Source organism: Acromyrmex echinatior, chromosome 17 (genome assembly GCF_024713525.1).
Source record: "Acromyrmex echinatior isolate Ae372 chromosome 17, ASM2471352v2, whole genome shotgun sequence".
NCBI lineage: Eukaryota > Metazoa > Arthropoda > Insecta > Hymenoptera > Formicidae > Acromyrmex > Acromyrmex echinatior.
This window is the reverse complement of record NC_141868.1, coordinates 304542-329258: the sequence shown is the minus strand read 5'-3', so window position 1 is coordinate 329258 and position 24717 is coordinate 304542. Positions and strand designations below refer to the sequence as shown.

Below are 24717 nucleotides of genomic sequence, written 5' to 3'. Positions count from 1 at the left end.
TGTTCTGTTTGGGTCGTATCATGGTATATCGCAACATCTCATCTGCGAAACTGCGAAAAAAGAACATTATGCAGCTTGCATGCTGCTTGATGTCAACAAGCAATTGAAGAACCGTTCCTCGAACGCTTTTAGAAATATAAAAGTGAAACTAAAAGTGAAATAATGTCAGATACAGATTAACTTTAATTTAACTTGTGCCTCTTTAACTTACTTTTTATCTTTCTTCTGGCTTTAAGAGTTAGAAAAAGGGACAGAAAGATAAGTTAAACCAAGATTAAAAGTTAAAATAAAAAGATTAAAGTTAATCTACATTGATAAAAATGGAAATAAGCAGATACAACATAAAAGAATTAAATGAAAAACTTTAAAGAGAATGTTAAGATTATATAGGGAAATTCGAGATCTGATTGTAAGATGTTTTTTTCTACCATTCTTTCACACGTGCATCTAAAAGTGCATTCCATTTCTTGTTTTCAACACTCATATCATTTCATTCATAATGTAAGAAGATCAAGTAAACCTTCAAAAAAATCTCAAAGAAATTTCAAAAATTGTGCACAATTGTATAGAAAGATTCTAATTTGATTAGAGGCTTTCTAGTTCAAAGTATAATAATAACATTTGCAATGTGATTAATCAGAATTAATTAACTTCAAATTCTATAAGCCAATATAAAGCCGCTATTAAAATTGCCACTATATAATCAGAAACTTACCTCGAATTATATTTAGCTATCATTTATGCGTCATGTTATATTTTTATATTTTCATGATTTTATGTGTCTTTGTTGTTTATCAAATGTTAAACAAGAATTAAATAATCCTCGCGAGGGTTGCGAAAGATAAGTAGAATGCATCTTAAATAATCAATCCCTTAACTGTCTCGGAAAAAAATATTATTACTATTATAATATATTTTGTTATTAATAATCCCCCTTCCCAATATTATGTTTTCCAATATTAATATTCGAGATTTTCTAAAATTGAAAAGTGTGTTGCGCTTCAATTTTTGATGTCACAATATTGTGATTTTTAATACGTAATGATTTTTCGAAATTAATTACACATTAAATTAGAATACAATTAATATGCATGCCGCAATAAATAACGTTATATTATAAATATATAATGTATATATATATATATATATATATATATATATAAAAAATGTATATATAATGTATATATAATTATATATAATAATATATTGATTGCGCAATTGAGAGAATTAAATAGAATTTTAAGTAAAGAGCAGAAGAAAAAATAAAGTATCACAACATTTATTTTTTAGACTTTTGAAAAAGGTGAACGCGGAGAGTTTTACACGCGGCACAGCAGAAGGGAAAGTTTTAAGCGGAAATTGTTCATTGTGGAATCGCTCTTTTTTTCTTGCTCTTTTTTTCTCGTTCGTCATAACATAAATCGAAAAAGTTGCAATCAAAAGGGCACTCACTGCTCTCGGGACACCACATACGAAGGACATGGTGTCATACGAGTAATCAAGTTTTTTCAAACAAAAAGAGAAAGAGGAATAAAAAGACGAAGAAAGAAAGAGAGGAAGGGAAGAGAAACAGTAAAGGGGAAACGATATAATAATTCGTGGTGATTCCCAAGAGAATGACACGGATTAACACGTTTTCAGCATGTCGTGAAATTCATAAACTTAGGGCGATGTCTGAATCAATCTATTGCAAAAATATACTAGAAATTGCTTCTTTTATTGAAAGAGAAATGATCTTTTACAAAAAGATTGTGTCTTTTTCAATAAAAGAAACACTAGTATTTTGTTCTTTTTTTGACAAAAGAGAGAAAACCCTCCTTTTAAAATATCAATGTAAACATTCTGTCTTGTCTCTTCTTCTTCTTCTTCGGTTTCCCTAATAAATTTCTGATCCACGAAGACAAAGATAGTACCATGAATTTTCAAAAATCAGAAGATCCAGTGCAAGCTTCTGCGAGGAAATTAGAGGCTTCATTTCTTGATAATATTTTATACTATAATAATAAAGTCTTACGATTAAAACAATAGCTTAGCATAACAAAGTAACTCGAGGTGTTCAGCACAGCGGCAGATCCAATTGAACGTCCTAAGAAATAAATGTCCTCAGACGAAAGACTGACTTCAAAACTAATACAGTTTAAATAATCAAATTACTTTCTTTAGCAAAACCAATCAGACATTTCACCACTTTGAAGTTACTCCCAGCAACTAAACTAGTTAGTATCAGAAAAAGGGGAAAAGCAATTTAAATTAATCAAAGAAATAATCAATTTAGATTGACGAACCAAAACAGAGAGATCAGCGAGATATCGAGACGGTATTACCGGGGTAACAAGAGCGAGGTGGTGAGAAGGTGCGCGGGAAGGGTGGGTTTTCGTTACCACCGCCACCACCGTCCACCAACGGCACCAGCACGGTATAAAGTGGTCGCGTGCTCCAAGCGCGGTCATTCTGTCGCGGAGACATCGAAGAGACGTTATCTGAAGAGAAAAAAAGAGAAAGAAAGAGATCTTTACTCAAAGTGCCAATCTTCTGGAACGAGGATCGGAGAACAAGCGATCACCCTGACATCAGCCTGCACAAGGTATAAACTTCCGTTTCCGAATTTCTGTGCGATTTTCTGACCCTTTCTGTCCCGCCAAAGGTCTCTTCGCGGAAGAAGATAATTTCATCGATTATATAGACATAACTCTCTATATATTGAAGTAAATTAAATTTAAAAAATATAGGAAAAATGAAAAAGTTATGAAAAACAAGTTTATAAAAATTAATTTACAAAAAAATGTCATTCTATTGATATTGCTAAGAAAAGATTACTTAATTGATTTTCTTCTTTTTAAGTGTAATAATTTAGCAAAGAATTTTTTTTTTAATAATCTTTATAATAATTAAAATAATATTTATTTTATAAATTTTAGAAAAATTCATCATTATGTACTCAAAATAAGAACTTATTTATTTATTTATTTTTTTCGAAAAATTGATCCAAGGAGCGAATTTATATAATAAGCAAGTCAAATTTATTTTAATTTAATAATCTTGATTAAAGCATTAAACTTACTAGGATTCAAAATTTTGAATAAATTTGATGAACTTATGATTTGCAGATATATGAACTTTTGAAATACTTGAAATAAGTAATTCTTATGTACGGTTCATACTTTTCTGTATGTAGAAATCGTAACATAGATGCCCGCGCGTGGTGATCAGTAAAAAGAGACTTTCGTGATCGGATCTTGAATCGGAAAAAAAAATTTTGCTAAAGTATTTAAAGATTCAATCAAATACAAAAATAACTTTATTGCAAACTTCGAAATAATTATGTAAAACATTCGAGCATGATAAGTGCAAGAAGTTTTGACATTTTAGTAATCAGCTTGATTTTAAAAGCGTCCTATCATTGAAAAAAGAATTATATATAATATAATTATAGTATCTACCAAGTGTTGCATGTGAAGTAAATAGTATTGAATGAATGAAATTTTAATTAAATGTTCGATTAATTAGAATTCGAAACTTTTGCCGAAACTGAACCGAAATACTACATGTTAATTTCAACCAAATCGGAACAAAAATTAAAAAAATAAGAATCCTATAAAGGCTATATGTATAGACATGCCCATATATAAAATACTTTTTCTTCACAAATATGTCTCATATTTATGAATCATAATCAAATTATGCATCATAATTTATTGAAACAATAATTAAATTTCGGCCGAAATTTCGGTTGTGTGTCAATTTTGGCCAAAGAATATAAGTATTTTTTCGTCATAAACATCATAATTTAATTATTGAAACAATAATTACACATTAAAATTAATATTTATTAAGAAGAGCTATATGGTTTCAGTCGAAACTGAATGTAATAAGTGTTCGTCTTCAGTTTCAATAAAAATTTCGATCGGACTCTACAATTAATATATCCAGAAATAATTTTACTTTTTCAAATATATATATTTAATGATCATTATCAAATATAATAATACATATAACCAATCTTTTGGTAATAATTATTGAATATTTAGAAGAAATAAGAATTAAGGAAGTAAAACTCTTAAATTTGCGTGCGCAAATTTGCGTAATGTGGGTTTTTGACGATTATTTTTATTTTTAATTTTTGTACCTTATAAATTGTACACTGAGGATGATCCAATGTAAAGGATCGAAACATACTTTTATGCTTAATAATTTTTATTTGGCACATTAAATAATATTATAAGCACGAATAACCAGTTTGGCTCAGTAGACCTTTTATTATTTAGATTGAAAAATAAGAATATTTTTGATTATATATATTGTAACTAAACAAATTGATATTATTAATTAATATAATATTATTTTATTTAATATTTAGTAGCTATTACCAAATTCTTTTTCAGTATATTATATAATTATTTTGTACATAATTATTTTGAAGAGCCCATAAAATTATTTTCAAATCTGTGTCTAACTAAATTTTTAAATATTTCAGCAAACCGTTCTTTCCATAATAAAATCTGTAAAATTATTTAGATATAAATTAAATCGATTATACAATTATAAATCTTCTACAAGAAAGGGGAAAAACAATTAATTATAGATATAAACTAGATAAAAAATAAGGGAATGTGGATAGACAGTATTGTAGAGTTAAAAATTGAAACGAAGATTCACGCGCGTCAGTAGAAAGGAATATCAATTCATGATCGAATATCGCTGCTATTATATAATAACAAATGGTGAACGTAGAATCTTTTGAATTGAGATCAAAAAATTCCTCTCCACGATTCATTCATCCGTTAGCTCCAAAAATCGCGATCAAAAGAATCATCTCCTCGATTATTCATTTATTTATTCTTTGAAAATATAATAAAGTTGCACGAGACGAAATAGTCTGTATAACTACATAGTAGTCTACTAGTCTACTTTGTAGTCTATTATGAACACAATTTTCGAATTTCCGTGCGATTTTTTAGCGCGACATTTCCTATACTTCTCGATTCTTAACGCGAAGAAATCTAGTTATATATATTACGTAGAAATTAAAGTAATTCTATAAACTTTTGGCACAAGAGAGAATAATTATGTAGAAATAAATTATATACAAATGAGAAAGCGTCAATAGAAATAAATTTATAAATCTAAACGTCACTACCTATAAATGAAGTAATTAAATTATATCAATTAAGACGTAAATGAATAATATAGATAAATAGCAGCAAATAATAAATTGTATATTTTTAAACTGAAATCACATTCATGAATGTGCAACCTCAATTGTTTTACGAATGATGTATACGATGTATCATCCTTGTTTAACATTGAATAAATAATAAAAATAATATATAAAAAAATATCAAAATGTTATATAAATACAAAGAAATTGAAATTTAATTCAAAAAGTGACGAAGCTCCTATGAATAAAATTCAACAACTATAAATAAAATAGACGGCTAATAAGTATTTGAAGGGCTAATGAGTTTATGCAAAGAAATTACGAATATTACGAGAATTCTCGATAATATAAAAAATAAATATTAAAATAAATATTGTAAAAATGTAAAAAATAAATATTAAAATAAATATTAAAAATATAAAAATAAATATTAATAAATATTAATAAACAGTCTTTAAATTTTATAATAAAAAAATCATCGTTTTGACTTTCATGACGTTAAAATAGACATTTTGACTTTCTCTTGTTCCTTGAGCCAATTCGAATATTTTTATAAAATCATACCGTGAAAATGATATATTAGCATAAAATGGAATGTATTCGATCGTCGCTTTTGTGTTCGATTGTCGCTTCTGCGATTAACAAATTCAAAAGGCGCTGAGTTAAAATTAAATAAAAAGGAAGATTATTTGAAAATGTTACATTTTTTCACTCGTCAGAGGATACGGAAGGCGGTTCACGTTCAAGAAAAACTTCCCGAGACTCGCACGACTTTCTCTATCTCGTTTACAAGTCACAATATAATTTGACCATTCGTCGCGTTCAGGACAGACGGAGATAAATTAAATCTTCTTTCGCTATTTTCTTACTTCACGCAATAATACGGTTGCACAGGCTCTTCTTATACCATGAGGGTTTCCTTCGTCGCAAAGTAAGGAGCCGCACACGTACAAATGAAGTACAAATGGTAAAACATGTACGATGTATTTTCATTGTCGATTCTTGAAAAAAAATGTATACTAAAGAAAATTCAGTACTAAGTAGACATTTACTTATAATAAATAAATTTTTTTACATAAATGGAATTTAGCTTTAAATCACTTCATAAATAATGTCTTAAATATTGAAATCTTTAATCTACACAAATCTATAAATTATTTAAATAGAAAGATTCGGATAACATTTTACAGTATAATTAATCAATTGCCAGTTTATATATGGAATTCAATATACAGTTATCATTCGATATCATTTGATAGCTTGAAAATTAGAATACAACAAAATAATACTAAAAAATTAAAATGGCTAATAAATAAATACGGAAATAAGAAAATTAAAAATATTAAACCAATAAATTATTATGTTAAAACGGATGTCAGTGAATTTGATACAAAAAATAAATATGAAATATAAGTATGGGGAACTAAATTCGGATTTGTGTGATTTACAGTTAACTGTTAGTTTAGAATCTAAAAGTTTCTGTGTAGGTGTTCAATCCGATCAACCATACTAATAATAAATGGTTCATTAACTTGATCCAATAAACTTATTCCGTCAGAGGTATCTAATTTACTGCAATTAGGAGAGAGAAGGCTTTTACTTTCCTATTGGTCTCAGTAAAGACAAAGTAGTGAGTCTTCATCAAGAATGTCGAGGGTAATTTGATTAGTAAGAACACAAGTGCAGTATCAAAAATTAGATACACAGTTTCACAGCTGAATAGATTTCTCGATTTAAAAATTAATTTTAATATAATAGACAAAAGATTAATAGATATGTATAGATCAACTAAAAATTATTGCAAAAAACAATCTGGATATCTTTATAAAAGCGGACAAAGGCAACATAACAGTTGCAATGTATATGACAGATTATAAAAGGAAAATAAATGATGTTCTGAATATTTATCGACATATACTATCGTGAACAAAAATCCATAAAGAATTTAGAATCTCAATTAACATCGATTTTGAAAAGATGGCACTCAAAGGAATACATTTTGAAACAACATATTATTATTTAAAAACTAATGAAGCTCCATTGCCGAAGATTTATATGAAAGGTCTTCCAAAAGTCCGTAAAAAAAATTATCCACTCAGAATAACTGTTTCCTCGGATAACTCCACATTGTATCGGTTGGCTTTATTTTTGAATAAAATTTTACGTGATAGTTTACCACATTGTAAAAGTATAAATATTTTATAAAAAATAGCTCTGAATTATTTAAACAATTATCAGACAAGATCATACCGGATGAATATATAATGTTGTCTAAAATAAATGTGTCATTATTGTTCACTAATATTCCGTTGGATCTAACATTATTAGGTATAAAGAATAGATAATCAGAAATAATTAAAAAAATCGAATTGCCCTTTGAAGAATTTATATTGGCTACTAAATTTGTATTGTCATCTTCCTTTTTCACTTTTAAAGGAAAGATATTTAAACAGCTATTTGGAGTACCAATGGGATCACCATCACTGATTATTACAGATATTGTCATGCAAGACTTGAAAAACAAGGTACTTGCTGGCATCGGTGTAAAATTACTAATCTACTACCGATACGTAGATGACATTCTGTTGGCAGCTCCAAAAGACAGACTTAATAATATATCTTAGATACGTTTAATAAATATCATTCGAGACTGGAATTCACTGTGGAGTTAGTTAGAGGAGGAACATTGTATTAATTTCTTAAACCTTACAATTAAAATAGAAAATAACAGGTGGATAGAGCTGTATTATTGTCATTATCCGTCGTATCATTAGAAAAACCTACAATTAGTAGTAGATACATTATTAAATAATAGTTATCTTATAGATTTAATTTTTAGAAAAATGAACAATAGATTAAAATATTTAATTACAACAAAACTTAATAAAATTCCTGTGATACGACACGGTGAGGGGTTGGAGAAAGGCGGATCATATCCTTTCCTTGTATCAAAAGAGCTTTGAAAATTGTAGTCTCAACTATTGATAAGAATGAATTTATGATTGGCTATAAATGTCTGAATAAACTTAATAACGTCATAAAGGGAGATCCGGATGATTGCAATAATAATGTCGTTTACAAGATTAATTGTAAGGATTGCAATGGTTCTTACGTGGATCAAACGAAGAGGCAATTGAAAACAAGACGGAGCATAAAAAGAACATGGATCGAGATATAAATAAGCATTCTGTCATTACTGGTCGTATGTTAGAGCATAATCACACGTTTGAATGATCTGACGTAAAAATTCTAGATAGAGAAAGTAATTACTTCAAGAGATGACCATATCAAAGCACAGAATAATGAGATTAATACCAAAGAAAAAACTTTTAAATAAATCTTATTTCAATATTCTTCATAGGATCAGTAATAACTATTGAATGTTTATATTGTCGCTTTTATTGTTAAGTTGAATGTTATTTAATATTGGATCATATCTCTTTTGCCACTTCGTACACGACTGACGTTAAGATCAGAAGCATAAGTTTCACATGTAAGTTGCTTTGTCGTACTTCCGGATGTATAGATTCCACAAATTGTAATTTAATTCTAAATTTATTATCACATTAATTGTACTCCATTTTTAAATTTAAATTAATATAAATTACCAGATGTTGTCTCATATTAAAGTTTTGCAACATCAAGAGAACGTTTCAACCGAATAAATACTACAGTTCAGCGACATATTCCGAATTTTCATTATGTAAAACTTTTAATATCAATTAACTATTAATGTAACATACTTGCAACTGAAGAAAACTCAGTAAAGTTGAAACTAGTTTTGCTAGATTAATGTAAATCGAATATTAAAATTATTTTAATTATATTACTACATTTTATCATTCGCTCATCTTTGGCCGTCAATTTTTATATAATTCTCGTATTGTGTTTTCAATAACGAACAAGATATTGATCAAATAAATTTGTACTCAATAAAAAAAATAATAATTAAATAAAATTAATGATTTTTATATGAAATAAATATATTTACAATTAATAAATATTTACTTAGAATTATTCAAACAAGTATTTATTAAATTTTAGTATTTTCAGTTGTAAATTCATGCACTTCTGGGGTTCGATTATGCATCACACAATTTGGTGAAAATTACAAAAATGAGCAAATTGACTAAGTATGTTGATCAATAAAATTATAAATATTCTAGCAAATTCGCTCATTTTTATAATCTTCATCATCTAAACTCTTTATGTAGTCATTACAATCGTTATTGATTTCCGTTATTTTAAGATTTCTGTTAAAACGCTAAATAGGCTAGATATAATAAAATAGTAAAACAAACAATGCCAAGCAATAAAATAATAAGAACTGGATTATAAATTGAAACGTACGTCGTGTTCGTGGAGGCAGTAGAAAAGGTTCGTTTATAGTCGGACGTCGCTTTCGTAACAACGTCCGGGAATATCAAAACTGAATTGAAAATATTTTTTATCGTCAATCTTTGATGTCGCGGTAATTTGTAATGATATCTCAAATGAAAGAAAATAAAATAGAAAGATAGAATTAATTTAAGATTAATTTAAAAATAAAATAAATAAATTTGGATTCGTTATAGTAACTCTTCATAAAAAATCTATTACGTCTGTCAATTCTATTAAATTTTCGTTTTTAAATAAATAAATTTACTGATGCGAATATTTTTTAAAAAAAGATAAACAATGAAGATAGATTTCGGATAAAAATAACTGATAACTCGAATAAATATATTCTCGATTAAAACTTCAGTTTCGACATATTTTTAATAATTTCGCTTTAATAATTGGATATTGATTTGTTTAAATAATTCATTTAAGCATGAAAATTTTTTCTTTGATCATTTTTATTTTATAACTTCATCAAATAGAAATTTCGAAAGTTTAGAAAGTTTTTTTAATTCTTCCATATAATTGAATTCCTTCCGGTTCCTTCCGGTTGATTTCGAAAGTTAACTTTTAACGCGCCTAACTTTAAATTCCTCTCTTCATCTCCCTTTTTTCTTTCTCCTCTCAAAATCTTGCACGTGCGTATCGTATTTTTATCAATCACGTTTTCAGTTTTGCATTTTCGACATCAACGGGATTAGTGAACTGTGCCCGATAAACGCGTATCAACTCGTTTCATCTCTCGATACTTCGAATTACCTGATGACCTTTTCTAATTAATGAATTAAATTCGCAATGAGCAAACCGCGTTATCACCGCGGCGCTTTGTGATTTCGATAGAACGCCACTTCACAGCGACGACGGCGACGGCCACAACAATTATTTGATACGCACAGTGCGGCCAATAATGCGCATCGTTTGTTCTTCCAATTAGTGGATTGTGAAACGGACCACGGGTGGCAAGTTTCACTCGTGGGCTTCATTTTTCATTTAGTTCTTCTCTTTCTCTCTAGCCCTCTCCCTATCGCCAATGTACTTGCATCCGATGTCTGTATTTCTTTCGCTGACCTTTTATTACCCTACTCCTCCATCGGGACGGAAGGAATCATGGTATTCTTGGTATTCCGGTTACTTTTGTATTGCACAATAAATTAGTAGACAGCAAGTCCGTTTAAATACAATATATTCTAAAAAAATGTTGATTTGATTTGACATTATTTTTTGTTTTTCTGTATTTTTTCCTTTCTTTCTATATAATTTTTATTCTTATTTTATTTTTCTTTTTATATAATTATAATTCCATCACATATTGGAGTTAATATTAATAGCGATATTTTTAATATTAATAATAATTTCATATTATATTGGTGTTAACATTAATAAAAAATAAACAAAATTAAAAACAAAAAAATGAGAAATTAAAAAATAGAATAGAATAATGAAAATATCAACATAACAGGAAGTATCAAACAATTACAAGCATGTTGCTAACGCGTCATCAAAAGTGAACTTGTAAATAATATCAAGAAATAAAAAATCACTGTTTACTTTATCGTGACGTAAAATAATGGGGAAAAAGGAAAAAAAGAAATATATCTATAAACTTTTTAAACTATTAGTTGATTAAAATCAGCGTTATTTTATCGCTATCGGCAATCAACATCGTTTGTATTATTCGGAATATATGGAACAAGAGGATAAAATGTAAAACACATCGATTAAACGTTTGTAATTAACATCAAGATTTTCAAATGTCGAGGTGCAACACTATTTTCAACAATTTTCTAATTTAAATAAATACAAAAATCTTGTGAATTCATATAATATTTTTTATATTTTTAGACTCGTCTTCAAATACCGCCAAGAATTTACGCTGCCATAAGTAATAGTTCGATAATAATTAACAATCACTAATAATTGACAATTGATTTTCATTTTGACAAAGTACTTGATGCCGCGATCACCAACTAGTGACACAACTACACACAGAAAAATATGATCCTATCCCTCAGAAAAGTGATTACTCGATTTACTTTTTTCCTTTTAAGTATATCTTTAACAAAGAATCTTTTCTTGATAATAATCTTAAAATATATACCTATTACAAATTTTAGAAAAACTCTTATTATGTATTCAAAACAGGAATTTATTTCTTTTCAAAGAATATTATAAAATTGATCGAAGAAGCGACTTTGTGTTATAAACAAATCAAATTTGTTTTAATTTAATAATTTTGTTTAAATTTTAATTAAACTTATATTTATATATATATTTATATAGGAGATTCAGAATATATTTTAAATAAATTTGATGCTTTTGTCAACTTACAGTAGATTTGCGAATACATGAACTTTTGAAATATTTAAAACAAGTCATTATTACTTGCGTACAGTATATATATTTTTCTGTGCCTATTCTCGGGCAGTGCTTCTCTAACAATCAAAATTCTCTTGTGCAAATTGTCACTCGATCATTTTAACGTTCGTTTCAAGACAAAGAAAAAAACTTGGTATATCCGGATTGCATTAATTAATTTACTTTAAATAGATAAGTGATTTAAAATATGCAAATTAGTAGATGGGTGCTCAGAATTCTAAAATAATTTAATTTTATAACCATATTTTTTACTATTATATTATATTATATATTTAAATTTATATTAATATACCATTATGAGATAAAAGAACGTAAAAATAATGAACTTTAAGACTTCTGAATATTTGGACAATACTTTTTACTTTTTTTTTCTAGAATTAGAAAAAATTATACCGTATATTGCGGGCACTCTACTTAATTAAAGGTCATTTGCATTTTCTATTAATATATTTACACTTATATATTATTAATAAATAAATTTCATTTCACTATGAAACAATTCTGGAAAAAATTGATGCAACCTCTAATTCTATAGGATTAATTTTTTATATCCTATAGAGAATCAATTTATTATATTTCTTTTATTATCTATCTGTTTATTATCTATCTATTTTTTTATTATCAATAAATTTCATACTATGAAGCAATTCTGGAACGTTGCATTTGAATACGGCATGCCAATAAAGGGCATAACAATAAAGAATAAACTTGGCATGCTCGTATTAAAATGCAACGTCCCAGAATTGTTTCATAGTATGAAATTTATTTATTGATAATGTTTATTGATAATTGGTAATAAAAAAAATAGATAGATAATAAAAGATAGATAATAAACAGGTAGATAATAAAAGAAATATAACAAATTGATTCTCTATAGGATATAAAAAATTAATCCTATAGAATTAGAGATTGCATCAATTTTTTTATATTTCTCTTTCAAATCACTAGAAATAATAAAAGCAGTTTTATTAATTTATTTTTACTCTTGTTTCCAGATTTAGAACGATGTTGTCCGTACAAAGTACAGTTGCCCTGGCATTAATGCTCTTCGTCTTGGCGGAATACTCGGCAGCGATGCCGACGATCGACAAAGACAAGGGCAGATTTTTGAACAACGTGAATGTAAGAAAAAGATAAAATCTCGAGATTTTAAAGATGTGAGCCAAAAGGACTTGATGTATTTATGCAAAATATTTTTGTAATCCCGTTTTTAAGAAGCAATCGTTTTTTAGAATTATATTCGAAAGCCGATGTTCGATAAATAAAGCAACCTCCAAAACTTTGAATTTATGAAATGATAAATCCGCGACGCTTCGAATCCCGAGAGATCGTCTTTGGATTTATTTATATTTTTCTGTTCAAGCTCTCATCGCACGATTTTTATTTTCATCGTAATCATATAAGGATTTAATCTTATCGTACCTCATATACATATTTAAGAATCAGTTTTTCCATCTTCAAATGAACTATATGATAATTTATTATTAGATAAACAAAAGAGTAAAAGAATAAGTGCATAAAAAAATAAAAGAGTAAGGCAGTGAGCTAAAGTTTATCAAAGGATGGAACAACCCAATCTGTCTTTCTAGTTTTCAGTAAAATGCACCGATTAAAATAATCATATATTGTAAAATCTTTGTTTTCGAGGGTTTACAGAATAGCCCCATATAAATAAAAGTCGACAATTGTAAATTTCAAAAAATATTTTACAATAGGAAATAAAAATAAATTTTTTTTAAAAAGTTACAAAAATTACAAAAAATCCTTTTTTTTTCAAAAAATTATTAATTATAATTGATACAGAGATAAATATAAATATAAAAAAAACTTAGGAATGAACAGTAAAATTTCTGGTTTCTACAAATGCTGCGTGTGTTGAATTTCGAGCAAAAAGAATATATTTTTTGTTTCACATTATAATAACCACGTTTTTTTAAGATGTAACAATTCTGACGATTTTTTTCAGAAATCATCTTTTTGATAATTTTTTAAGGGTATGCCACCGTATTGTAAAGCACGTTTTCACAATATGATTACCTAAAAATTAAAGATTACAGAAAGATTCATTTAATAAAATTTATTCATGAATTTTTTGGTAACCTTCAACTTTTAGGTAACCATATGATTATTGTGAAAACAGACTTAAGTGACGATTAATTTTATTGAATAGTTGACGAGACATTGCCGGAGCTTCCGGATTCGCCAAATCGCGAACTCGCGGTGGTCCTGTCGTCTTCGAATAGTGGAAAAAAGAATCTGGACCGCTCGAGAGTCGTCAAAGTCCCGATCTCCAGTGACACATCAAAAATAAAATGAGAGAAGAAGGGAAGGGAGGGGAAAAGGGAAAAAATGAGAAAGGCAAGTCCTGGTTTTTTTTCACGTAGGATTGCATAGAACTTCCAATTCGACCGGATTGACGGGGGTGTGTAAAATGGACACGACGAGGGGTCCACCTGACAGCTGTCAGAAACGTCTTCGTTTCTCCGTCGCTTTGTAATAAAACGGGGCGAGATTGAAAATGGATATCACGAGATTACGAGCCCGGCGCGAAAGTTTGTCGACATTTATACGGAATTCCTAGACTACTCGCAATTTCGATCAAGCTACGTTCTATTCTTAAATTCTTTACATTTTTTTGATAAATCATGCCTATTTCAATAAAATGTCCTAACAAATCTTGATCCTACTATCTGCTTATAGTAAATTAAGGCTCATTGATACATATTGATGCCGTTTTATTGAACTGATTAATCTGAGTGTAAAATGCAAATTCAAAAATACAAATTTTATTTAAAATATGTATTATTAATATTTTTGTATTAAATAAAATGTATTGAGGATTTCACGGTTCAACTATTTATATATTTATATTAAACACATATTTACGTCAATTTGTAATAACGGCTTTAATATTTACCAGTGCACACTGAGTGTGCTCAATTGAATTCGCTATTAGACATTGTTACAATAAATTCGTGTAATCCAGTAAGCACAAAGTAACAGTACTGTAACATCAATTTTACTCACAATAATTTATTATGTACGACGTGTGTACGACGTATTATATTCAAAGTGTGAAATTATAATACTGTATTATATGTTACTGTTTTAGAAAGTTTTCAAAAAATTAATTAAAAAAATTACTTGCAAATTTTTATTTGAAACAATAATTTGTGAAATAATAAGACTTTAAATATAGCTAATTACGGAACTGAAGTGCGCTCTTATTAATACACGAAGATAATTTTGTTTTAAAATTTATTTCGAAAATGGGTGCTTTCCATTTGATGATACAAGTAGACACAAGTCGACAAGCGTCGTTCTATCCTTGTTCATATTCAGAGAGTGACAAAGATAGAACGATACTTGTGTCGACTTGTGTCATCAAATGGAAAGCACCCAATATGATAGTTAAATAGTATAATATAATATAATACGATATTTTAAAGATTTTTACCGTGCACTTCAGTAAAATTAATCAAACTTATTTTAAACTTTATTGTAATTTTATTAATGAATGAGAGAGATTTATATTAGAATTCTTGGAAATGCAATGTTGTCCCACGACTATTATATTTTCAGGGTAAGCTGTAAGAACAAATTCTCTCCGTGTACTATTCATGTCCATGACGTAATTTGTAATTGATTATATTTAAATCCTTATATCTCAAAAATTATTGATTGAAATAAATTGTATATAATTTTTTAATTTAATTTTTCAAGAACTTTTTTGCTGTGGTATTCTGATTCGTGAGTTTCAAGACACCGATATATAGCTGTATACGTCTTTCCTTTGTTTTTATTTAATTTAAAAAAAGTTCCTACGAAATTCTTCAAACAAAGGCCGTTCGCATGGCGAAAGCAATATTACTAACATCAAAGTTGAATTAAGATATTCAACGAGATGATCCGTTTGTTAAAGCGGAGTTTAAAAAATGTGGGCGAGCGTTTTGCGTAAGCATTGAACTTTCTTGTGCGACTTTATCGAAGAAAAGTGAAGTAAGAAAGGATCAAGAAAAAAGAAAAGAAAAATGTTTGCCATTCTCGCAAGAATCGCAACTACGTGTATCGTTATTACGCAACTCGTTTCCTCTGCGATCATCTCTCTTTCTCTCTCTCTCTCTCTCTCTCTCTCTCTCTCTCGCGTTTAATTTAAAAATTCACTTTGAAAGATTTCTAAGCGCTCGTAATAAAAATATGATTGTTGGTTATTAGAAACATGAATTGACGCTAAAGCGAAAAAAAAATGGAAAAATGTGAGAACATACTTTAACCGTCGCAAAATCGACAGTCAAAGGACGCCGTATCGACAAATCGTTATACTGTTATTCGATTTTCCGACGAGCTTCCGGGGAGCGGAATTTCCACGCCATCTCGCATCTCGCATCTCGTTCCGCTTCCGTTAAGCCGTAGTCATACTAGCGATTATCAATTGAAGGTATATTCCAGACTGTATTAAGCCGTAATCACACTACACGGTTGTGACTGATAATTGGCGATTACTTTCCGACCAATTGCAATTAATGATTACTTTTTAATCCACATCCAGAGAAAGGTTTTTTCAATTTAAAGAAATGTCTTTGTTACATGGTTAAAAAAAAATTTCTTTGATTTGAACGTCATTTTTTGATTCGAATATCATTTTTTTAAATCAAATGAATTTTTTCATTTGATTTGAAAAAAATAATTTAAATCAAAGAAATGACGTTTATATAGCAAAGAAAGATTTCTTTAAATCGAAGAAACCTTTCTCTGGATGCATCAGAGCAAATCAGCCACCAATTGCTTTGCCCTAATTAATTGAAAAGTAATCGTAGTAAATTTGAATTTAACTAATCAAAGCAAAGTTCACTGACTTTAAGATTGATTATCTTTCTTCTAATTGGTTACCCAGTAAGCAAGAAACATTTTGGAACATTTCAACAACATTGTAGCAACGTTGTAACATTACTACAATATTGCTGAAATGGGTAAATTCCAATTCAATTTCAATCTCAATTTCTGGTCTGATCGCGACTTAAAGTCATAATTACACAGTTCCACGATTGTGATTAGCGATCATTTTTCAATCAATCAGAGCAAAGCAATCAGTGACTGGTTTAATTTGAAAAGTAATCATCAATCACAATTCAATTAGCAATCGCTAGTATGATTATGGCTTTACAAAATGACAATGAACGGCGACACGATATATGACAAGAGAGGGAAAAGGGTGGATCGGAAGCTTTATAAAAACGTTGATGCTTTTTTTTCAAGCTTCTCATTTGCAACACGCAAAAGAAACGGTTCGAAGAAATTGTATTATTCGTTGCGTAACTGAGCGGCGCGTCCTGAATCGCAAATGAGATACATAAAGATGCGGGGTGGCACGTAGATAACTACCCTGACGAAGACGAACGTTCGTTTGAATGTAAAAATCGAGAAGGAAAGGGAGAAAGAAAAAGATAACACTGATCGTCCGTTTTTCAATAGGCGAACGTGCAATGCGTGTTTTATAATAAGTAATACCTTGTTCAATGTAATTTAGATTCATGTTTCCTGCTAGAAATAGGAAAGATATCATATAAAAAAATAAGAAGAACAAGAAGAAAGAGAAAGAGAAAGAAAGAGAAAAGATTCTTGATCTTATTGATATACCTTTGAATATATACGCTCGCATTTGTATGACAATGAATATTTGTCATTGTAGTTTATGAGGCAATATTTTTCCCAATAAATTAAATTACAATATTTATATTATAATTCTCAAGATGCTTAGATTAATATCAAATTATTGGTATCCTTCTTGATGCTTATTAGCATCAAGAATTATTAAATTGCTTATCAATTTAATATGTGATATTACCGGGTTGGGAAAGCTATTTTATAAGTTATTTATAAGTTACTTTTATAGATTACCTTATATATAATTTTTGTAGAAATTGAGTATAAACAGCAATACAAAATTGGAACAAATATACAATAATAAAATATAATATAAAAAATAAAATATCCGAACTTATTGTACTCAATTTCTACAATAAAAAATAACTTATAAGTAACTTGTAAAGTGACTTTTTCAATCCTGGATATTATTATTCTAGTTCTGCTTATGATTGCGTTGCAAGATTGAAAATAATTTATTTCTCTCAATTTATTGATTTATTTTCGTCGATCTAACAGTTGTTAAAATTGTAATCAATAAACATGTCAAAGTAGATTTAAAAGTGTTAAAAAATTGTTTTCACTTATATTTTTTTATTAAACTTTGAATTATTTTGAAGCTAAAATAAAAAAAAATGGAAACCAGAGAATTTCAGATGTAACTACGTTTTTCATTTATGGCAAGAATTTTGTCGTCACGATCGCGTGAAACCATAAAAAAAAGTCAAGACCGCGGAAAGAAATAAAAAAAAATAATCAAGAAAGCATGGAAGTGACGGCGGCCAATAAATCTACGGATTGCAAATCGATAATCGATAAATTGTCGACGACAATCGGATTTTTGCGGCGCTCTCCACCCACGTTAAATCTGCATGCACAGGGGTTTAACGCCCTCTCTGATTTATCTACAACTTCGCATTTCAAACTGGGTATAATATTTTGACATTAAGAATTTAATTCAAGGCAATCTTAAAGAGAAAGAGATTTTTTTAATGTTAGTCAAAAATTTAATTTTTTTTTTTTGAAAAATTTTTTTTTCTTAAAGAAATTATGAATATCTGTCACAGTCGATTTCGAAAATTTTCGAAATGTTCATAAAGTGTGCGAATATATATATATATATACATTAATTATATATACTCGTGTGACATTTAAACCGAATATTCCGAGAAATACGCGCGAGCAGTTGACCCGGGAAAGTTTTCTAATATAAAATTCCATAAAGCGCTGTAATAATTTTGTAAAGAAGGGACATGAGGAAAAAGAGAGAAACGATCCGAGAGAAAATTTTCCATATGAAATCACGCGATATCGCGCGAGACGACCTCGTTATCTTATAGTATATTACAATTTAGGCTTTACTGTTAGGCCTTCACTCCCTCGCTTGTCTCATGGCTCACTCCTTTATATCGTTTAGATACCCAAAGGCTTTTTCGGTACACCGATACACTTTTCTACATTACGGGATGCGTTTGAAAAGTGACGAAACTTTGAAGAAGAAGTTGCGGTTTCTTTTCATTAAATAATCAAAAGAAAATCTAACGGAAAGAATAATCGACACTATAAGAAAAGGTGGTATTCATAATCCGAGCTTCTAGATTTAAGATCCTCATAAGATTCTCATTTTAAGCTCAATGAACCCGCGGTCTTTATCCGGATAAATCCGCATGAATTATGTGCGGAACGCAATTGCGCGATAAAAGCGACAGGGAAAGCTGAAATAAATGTCAATAGAATCATCTATGACCAACTGGAGCCGTCGACAATAAATACGACAGTTTCCTCACCCCTCTCTCTCTCTCTCTCTCTCTCTCTCTCTCTCTCTTCATCTCACCTCAACTCCCGACGACAGTTTACGCCCCATTACGCCGCGCTAACGAAAAAGCGCACTCGCCTTCGCTTGTAATATTCCGCGAGCGGGTACTTTTCGCTTTTTATTATCAGAGCATTAATGGGGGATAATCGTGTTTCTTACGTACGTTTTCTGTTGAAATCGTGATGTATCGCACTGCAGCGCGTTGTTGGTTCCACGAGGATCGCGTTTGACCTGTTCGTTTTAAAGCTTGTTTGCCATGAATAAAGTTATGTATGAACGTTAAAACATTATCCTATCAAAAGTGAATTTAATTTCATAAACATTTTATGAGCTTAACTTCATAAAAAATTCTCAAAAGGTGTCATAACTTAAAAAGAATGGTTTTTAAGGGTTGTAAAATGAAAGTGACGGAAATGACATTTAATCATTTTACGAACGTATTCTTTGCCGATATATTATTTGATTAGTCAATAATTTTCTATTAAATTGAAAAACAGTTTTTCCTCTTTTCTAGGAAACTTAATTTTTTTTTAACAATATTTAAGTAAAATCAAATGAAATTTTTTAAATTGTCTTGTTTAAGTGTATCTTATCTAAGTAATTTTTGTCCAACTTTTGAAGTCATTAATATTACTTTGAGGACATCTCGATTTTTTAACTATCAACAGTCTATAAGGGTATATCCACAAACTTGCATAAACATATGCATAAAGAAAATTATCCAATCACATTTCTCCTATAAAAACACACATAAAATGTGATTGGATAATTTTCTTTATACATACGTTTATGCGGCTATGCGAGTTTGTGTGGATATATAATACACCCTTAACTCTTTACAACCTATGTAATAGTTTCTAAAGACTCTTCATCGCATAATATAATCGAGAAAAAAAAAGAAACACGAGATTACGACTAGGTTGTTCTTTCGGTAAACTTTAGCTCACTGTCTTAAGGCCATTGCACGTAAAAATATTAATTGTAATCGAATTACTTTAGTCGTAACCGAAAGATCATAAAAAGCGATAAATTAATATATTATTGGCTACGAGGCAAGCGATAAGTCACGTGACTGTCTTCTGATTAATTAGTCAATAGCAAGGATAAGGCGTTAATCGCAATCTTTCGAAGGAAAACTTTTGGAACGAAAACTTGTATCTATGATTATGGCTTTGATTATGACGTTTCACTCGTGTTGCTTCTGCACAGAATGAAAGGATGCAATGCTTGGCCCCGATATATCCAATCAATTTATCGTTTTTTTATGGTCTTACGATTACAACTACTACTTTTACGTGCAATGGTCTTTACATTCTTACTCTCTTATACTCTTACTCTTTTACTCTTTTGTTTATCCAGAAGTAAATTACCACATATAGTTTATCTGAAGATGGAACAATCGGCCCTAAATGGACTAGAGTTGCGATACTTGTCCTTGAGCTACATTTTCAAATTTTATCCTTTTAATTGTAGTCTCTCCTTTTTACATTTATAAAAAGACTTTCATAATTACGCAAATTAAATTAGATTGTCCCAATCTATCCAGAAAAGCATTAATTAAAAAAAGAAAAGAAAAAAAACAATACCGGATTTTTGATTGTTTCAGCTGGTGGACGACGACGGCAGCATCGACAAGGTTCTGATGAATTACTTATTCACCAAACAGATTGTGAAACACCTCCGTAATCAGATGAACGTCAATGACTTGCAGCGCAAACGGAACTTCTGGAGACAGTGCTCCCTCAACGCGGTGGCTTGTTTCGGTAAATAGGCGCACAGCAAGACGGAGGAAAAACCAGGCGAGAGAGAGAGAGAGAGAGAGAGAGAGAGAGAGAGAGAGAGACGCAAAGAGAGAAGATCTACGTTATCTCCGGAAAGTTCAGGAAACTCTCATAACACGATAGGATACATCCAAAATCTACTCATTGATTAAAGTAAGGTTGAGCTTAAATATGGCTGACATTCATGATTGGTATTTATTTCCAGATATGTTACTGTTATATTATGTTACATTTATTATTGAGTGAGATATTATAATGAAGACACAACGCTTCTTAAATAGTGCTTCTCGCGGAACACGAATTAGCAGTAACATTACATTAATATTACAATTTCTTACTGAACAATATAAATGTAATATAACATATGTTACATTATAATTGTAAGAACAGTTACATTATAGAGTAGGAAATTGTAACATTTAAATGACATTAAGATGCCAATATGGCTTGAAATAAGAATCGAATACGAATTTGCGATTGATGTCTTAAGATTGTATTTAAGACATCAATCTTTGATGTCACTTCTTGTGTGACATACTTGCTCGAGGTTTTTTAGTTTGCCATCCCAAACAGAACAATAAGTCATTATGATATTAAAATGGTATCAAAATGACTCTAAAATAATTTTTTATATACATTAAAAATCATTTTTCAATCATTTTCGATTCTTTTTAATGTCATTTTGACGTTATCGTGACTTGTTGTTCTGCTTGGGATGCTATACCTTTTTTTTTATTAATAAAAATATCCATATTATCCATATTAAATACAACAATATTGTTGCGTTATTGCTTATAATTTGCGTTATATTCCTTGTATTAATTTTTTCATACAAGGTAATATTTATGTTACTTTCTATAATCATCTTCTGTGAAACTAACACAAAAATTCGAGTGGACCGTTTAAACGTGTATTAAATTTAACACATTTTCAATTGTGTTTTTTGACGGTCTGACAAAATTATTTTCAGAGATCTGTGTGTCTAAATTTTTAAATACTTTAACAAAATTATATCTTTTTATGTCGGACATTTCGATTAAAAAAAGTTGTTATACTATATCGATTTTTATGTGATATTTATTTTTCTGTGATAGATAAGTGACAAAACAATGCACCAAAAGGTTAAATATAAGAATCGACTATGAATAATACTCAACCTTACTTTACTCGACGGATACATATATTTCTGAACGCACTCTTGAGGAATCCGCGTGGAAGAAATCAGTCCACGCTGATGAATGAAAAACGCAACGCGATTCGATTTCAATGGGAATTATTTGTCAACGATAACGATAATTATGATTTACCGCCGTTAAATTGTACGTAACTTGACGCGCGTATTCCTGGTCTATTTTACGTGACGTAATTCGTTTGAAATTCGATGAAATAATTCAACACATGAAATAATCTCCGACTGCGAAGTATTTACTGCGAGTAATCTGTTTAATCGGGGACACCGAAAAATGTGTTTGGCGATGAAGATCCGGGCTCCAACAAGGCAATAAAAAGTTGAATGAGTTTTAATAATCACACGCTCTGCATAATGCAGCGTAATTCGTCGGAAATCGGAGGGATTCTCCCTCGAACTTTCCATGTATCTGACGTAACGTTTGTTAAAAAATTACAAAAACGCACCAGCCGGAAATGAGTAGCACGAATAAAAAGCACGACAGTATAGGAGTATGTAAAAATCAGTGCGCAAGTGATCTCTCTGTTAAAATGACGCAGTAAATAAATATTGTGGAAACGAATCGGCCGAAAATAAACGTTGCGAATAAAAGATACGTTGATAAGAGTGTAAAGGAAATAACGTAGTTGCGCAAATGATCTCTGTTAAAAAAAAAAAAACAACGCAAATTCGAAGATTCAATCGTTCGAGTCTCGCTTTCTAAAAGTGAATCAGTGACTTTAGTGCTATTTATAACTGATATCATGAATCATCAGCGAATATTTTACTGTTTTTCAGTAATAATACTGATTCACTTTTAGAGAGCGATCCGGCAATTGCGTCAAGTACAGATTTCTATAGAAATACTTAAAGTATTACACTCTAAATTTTTTGCAGTGAAATCTCACTCCAAGAAAGTGAAAATATAACCACCCTTCTTTTCTTGAAAAAAAAAAGTGAAAATTCGCTCTAAAAAGAATGGAAATTATCATTCTTTTTCAAGAAGTAAAATATTTTCACTTTTTTCAAAAGTTATATTTTCACTCTCTTAGAGATTTCACTGCAAGAAATTTAGAATGTAAAATGCTACAATTACGAATCAAACCGAGATGTCATTCGTACCTAGTAATCACGTACAGAATAATGTCTTGTAACGTGTTGGTGTTAATCTGTGAACATCATCTAGGACATAATTATATCTTTTGTATAATTGTAAATGAATAAAACTAAAAAATATTTTTTTTTCAGTATTAATTATTTATTTTCCTACTCTTTATTTTAATGTTTATTTATTTTAGAATTATTTTAATATTCTTCTTGCTTTTTTCTTTTAAATATTTTTGCATAAATGTGTGGAAAGTATATATCATAAGTATGCGGTTCAATGAGAATAAAATTTATAATCTCAACAAACATCAACTAATAATACATAATTATTGATTATAATTTCCCACTCAACAATGTAACTGTTATGTGTTATATAATTGTAATGTTATATTACTATAATACAATTATAACTAATAGTTATGTATTGTTAACTGGTGTTAGATGAGATATATATATTTCTTTCGGAATGCTAGTTTAGTTGAGTAAAGATGAGCATTAGTAGAGAAATTTACTTTATGGAGGTAGTAATCTAGATATTTCTATGGAAATCTGAATGACCATTTTTTCGCTGGGTGTTCCCGAACCTTCTGGCAGGAGCAAGACGAAGAAAGAGAAAATCCTTCCTCTCATCCTCTCACAAATTGTTTGATCTTAGAGCTCTCAAGATTTAGCTATGAAAGTTACTTTCATCGTCTGTTCTTTTCAAATCCTTCCCCTCCCCGTATCACAAAGCGAGAGAGTGAGAGAGCGAGAGAACGGGAGAGAAAGAGAGAGAGAGAGAGAGAAAGAGAACACGGAAAAATAAATTTGTTTGCGTTGTTTGAAATCCCCCAAAATTTTTACACAAAAAAAAACCGAGAAAAAATAAATATAGATATATTTGGACGTTAAAAAGAGAAAAAGCAAAGATTCTAAGTGCAAAAGCAACGCGAACAGAATAACAATACGAATGAATCACGAACGATAAAATTACAACGACAAATGATGGCGGAGAGCGGTAGGATTGTGTAATCGCAGGATACATATCAGAAGATACCACGGACAACCACGTGCCAAATCTAATTCTTCTTTCATGTTGTAAATCTATCGCCACCAATCAACGCTGTTCGCCACATCAATATATATTCGCGAATATATATTATATATATATATATATATATATATATATATATATATATATATATATATATATTTAATTAATGCGTATTTAATCTTATTTATCTATTGCCAATGTGTCTCGCCTGTACATGTCACAAAGTTCTATAAATGATTAAACTGTTATAACTGA

At 29.5% G+C, this 24717-nt stretch overlaps 1 protein-coding gene across 2 annotated transcripts; it reads left to right on the top strand.

The window, feature by feature from the left end:
* The first annotated feature begins 2390 nt into the window (after nt 1–2390).
* On the top strand, nt 2391–24717 carry LOC105150723 (allatostatin C). 2 transcript variants are annotated; one of them, XM_087415056.1, is made up of 4 exons: nt 2391–2584; nt 12910–13036; nt 20980–21009; nt 21085–24717. In XM_087415056.1, exons 2-4 carry the CDS (start codon nt 12920–12922, stop codon nt 21142–21144), a joined length of 207 nt encoding a protein of 68 aa, XP_087271182.1. In that variant the 5' UTR covers nt 2391–2584; nt 12910–12919; the 3' UTR covers nt 21145–24717. The 2 variants fall into 2 exon arrangements, with proteins under 2 accessions (XP_087271182.1, XP_011062289.1); XM_011063987.2 differs by having other exon boundaries at nt 2398–2584; nt 20980–24717.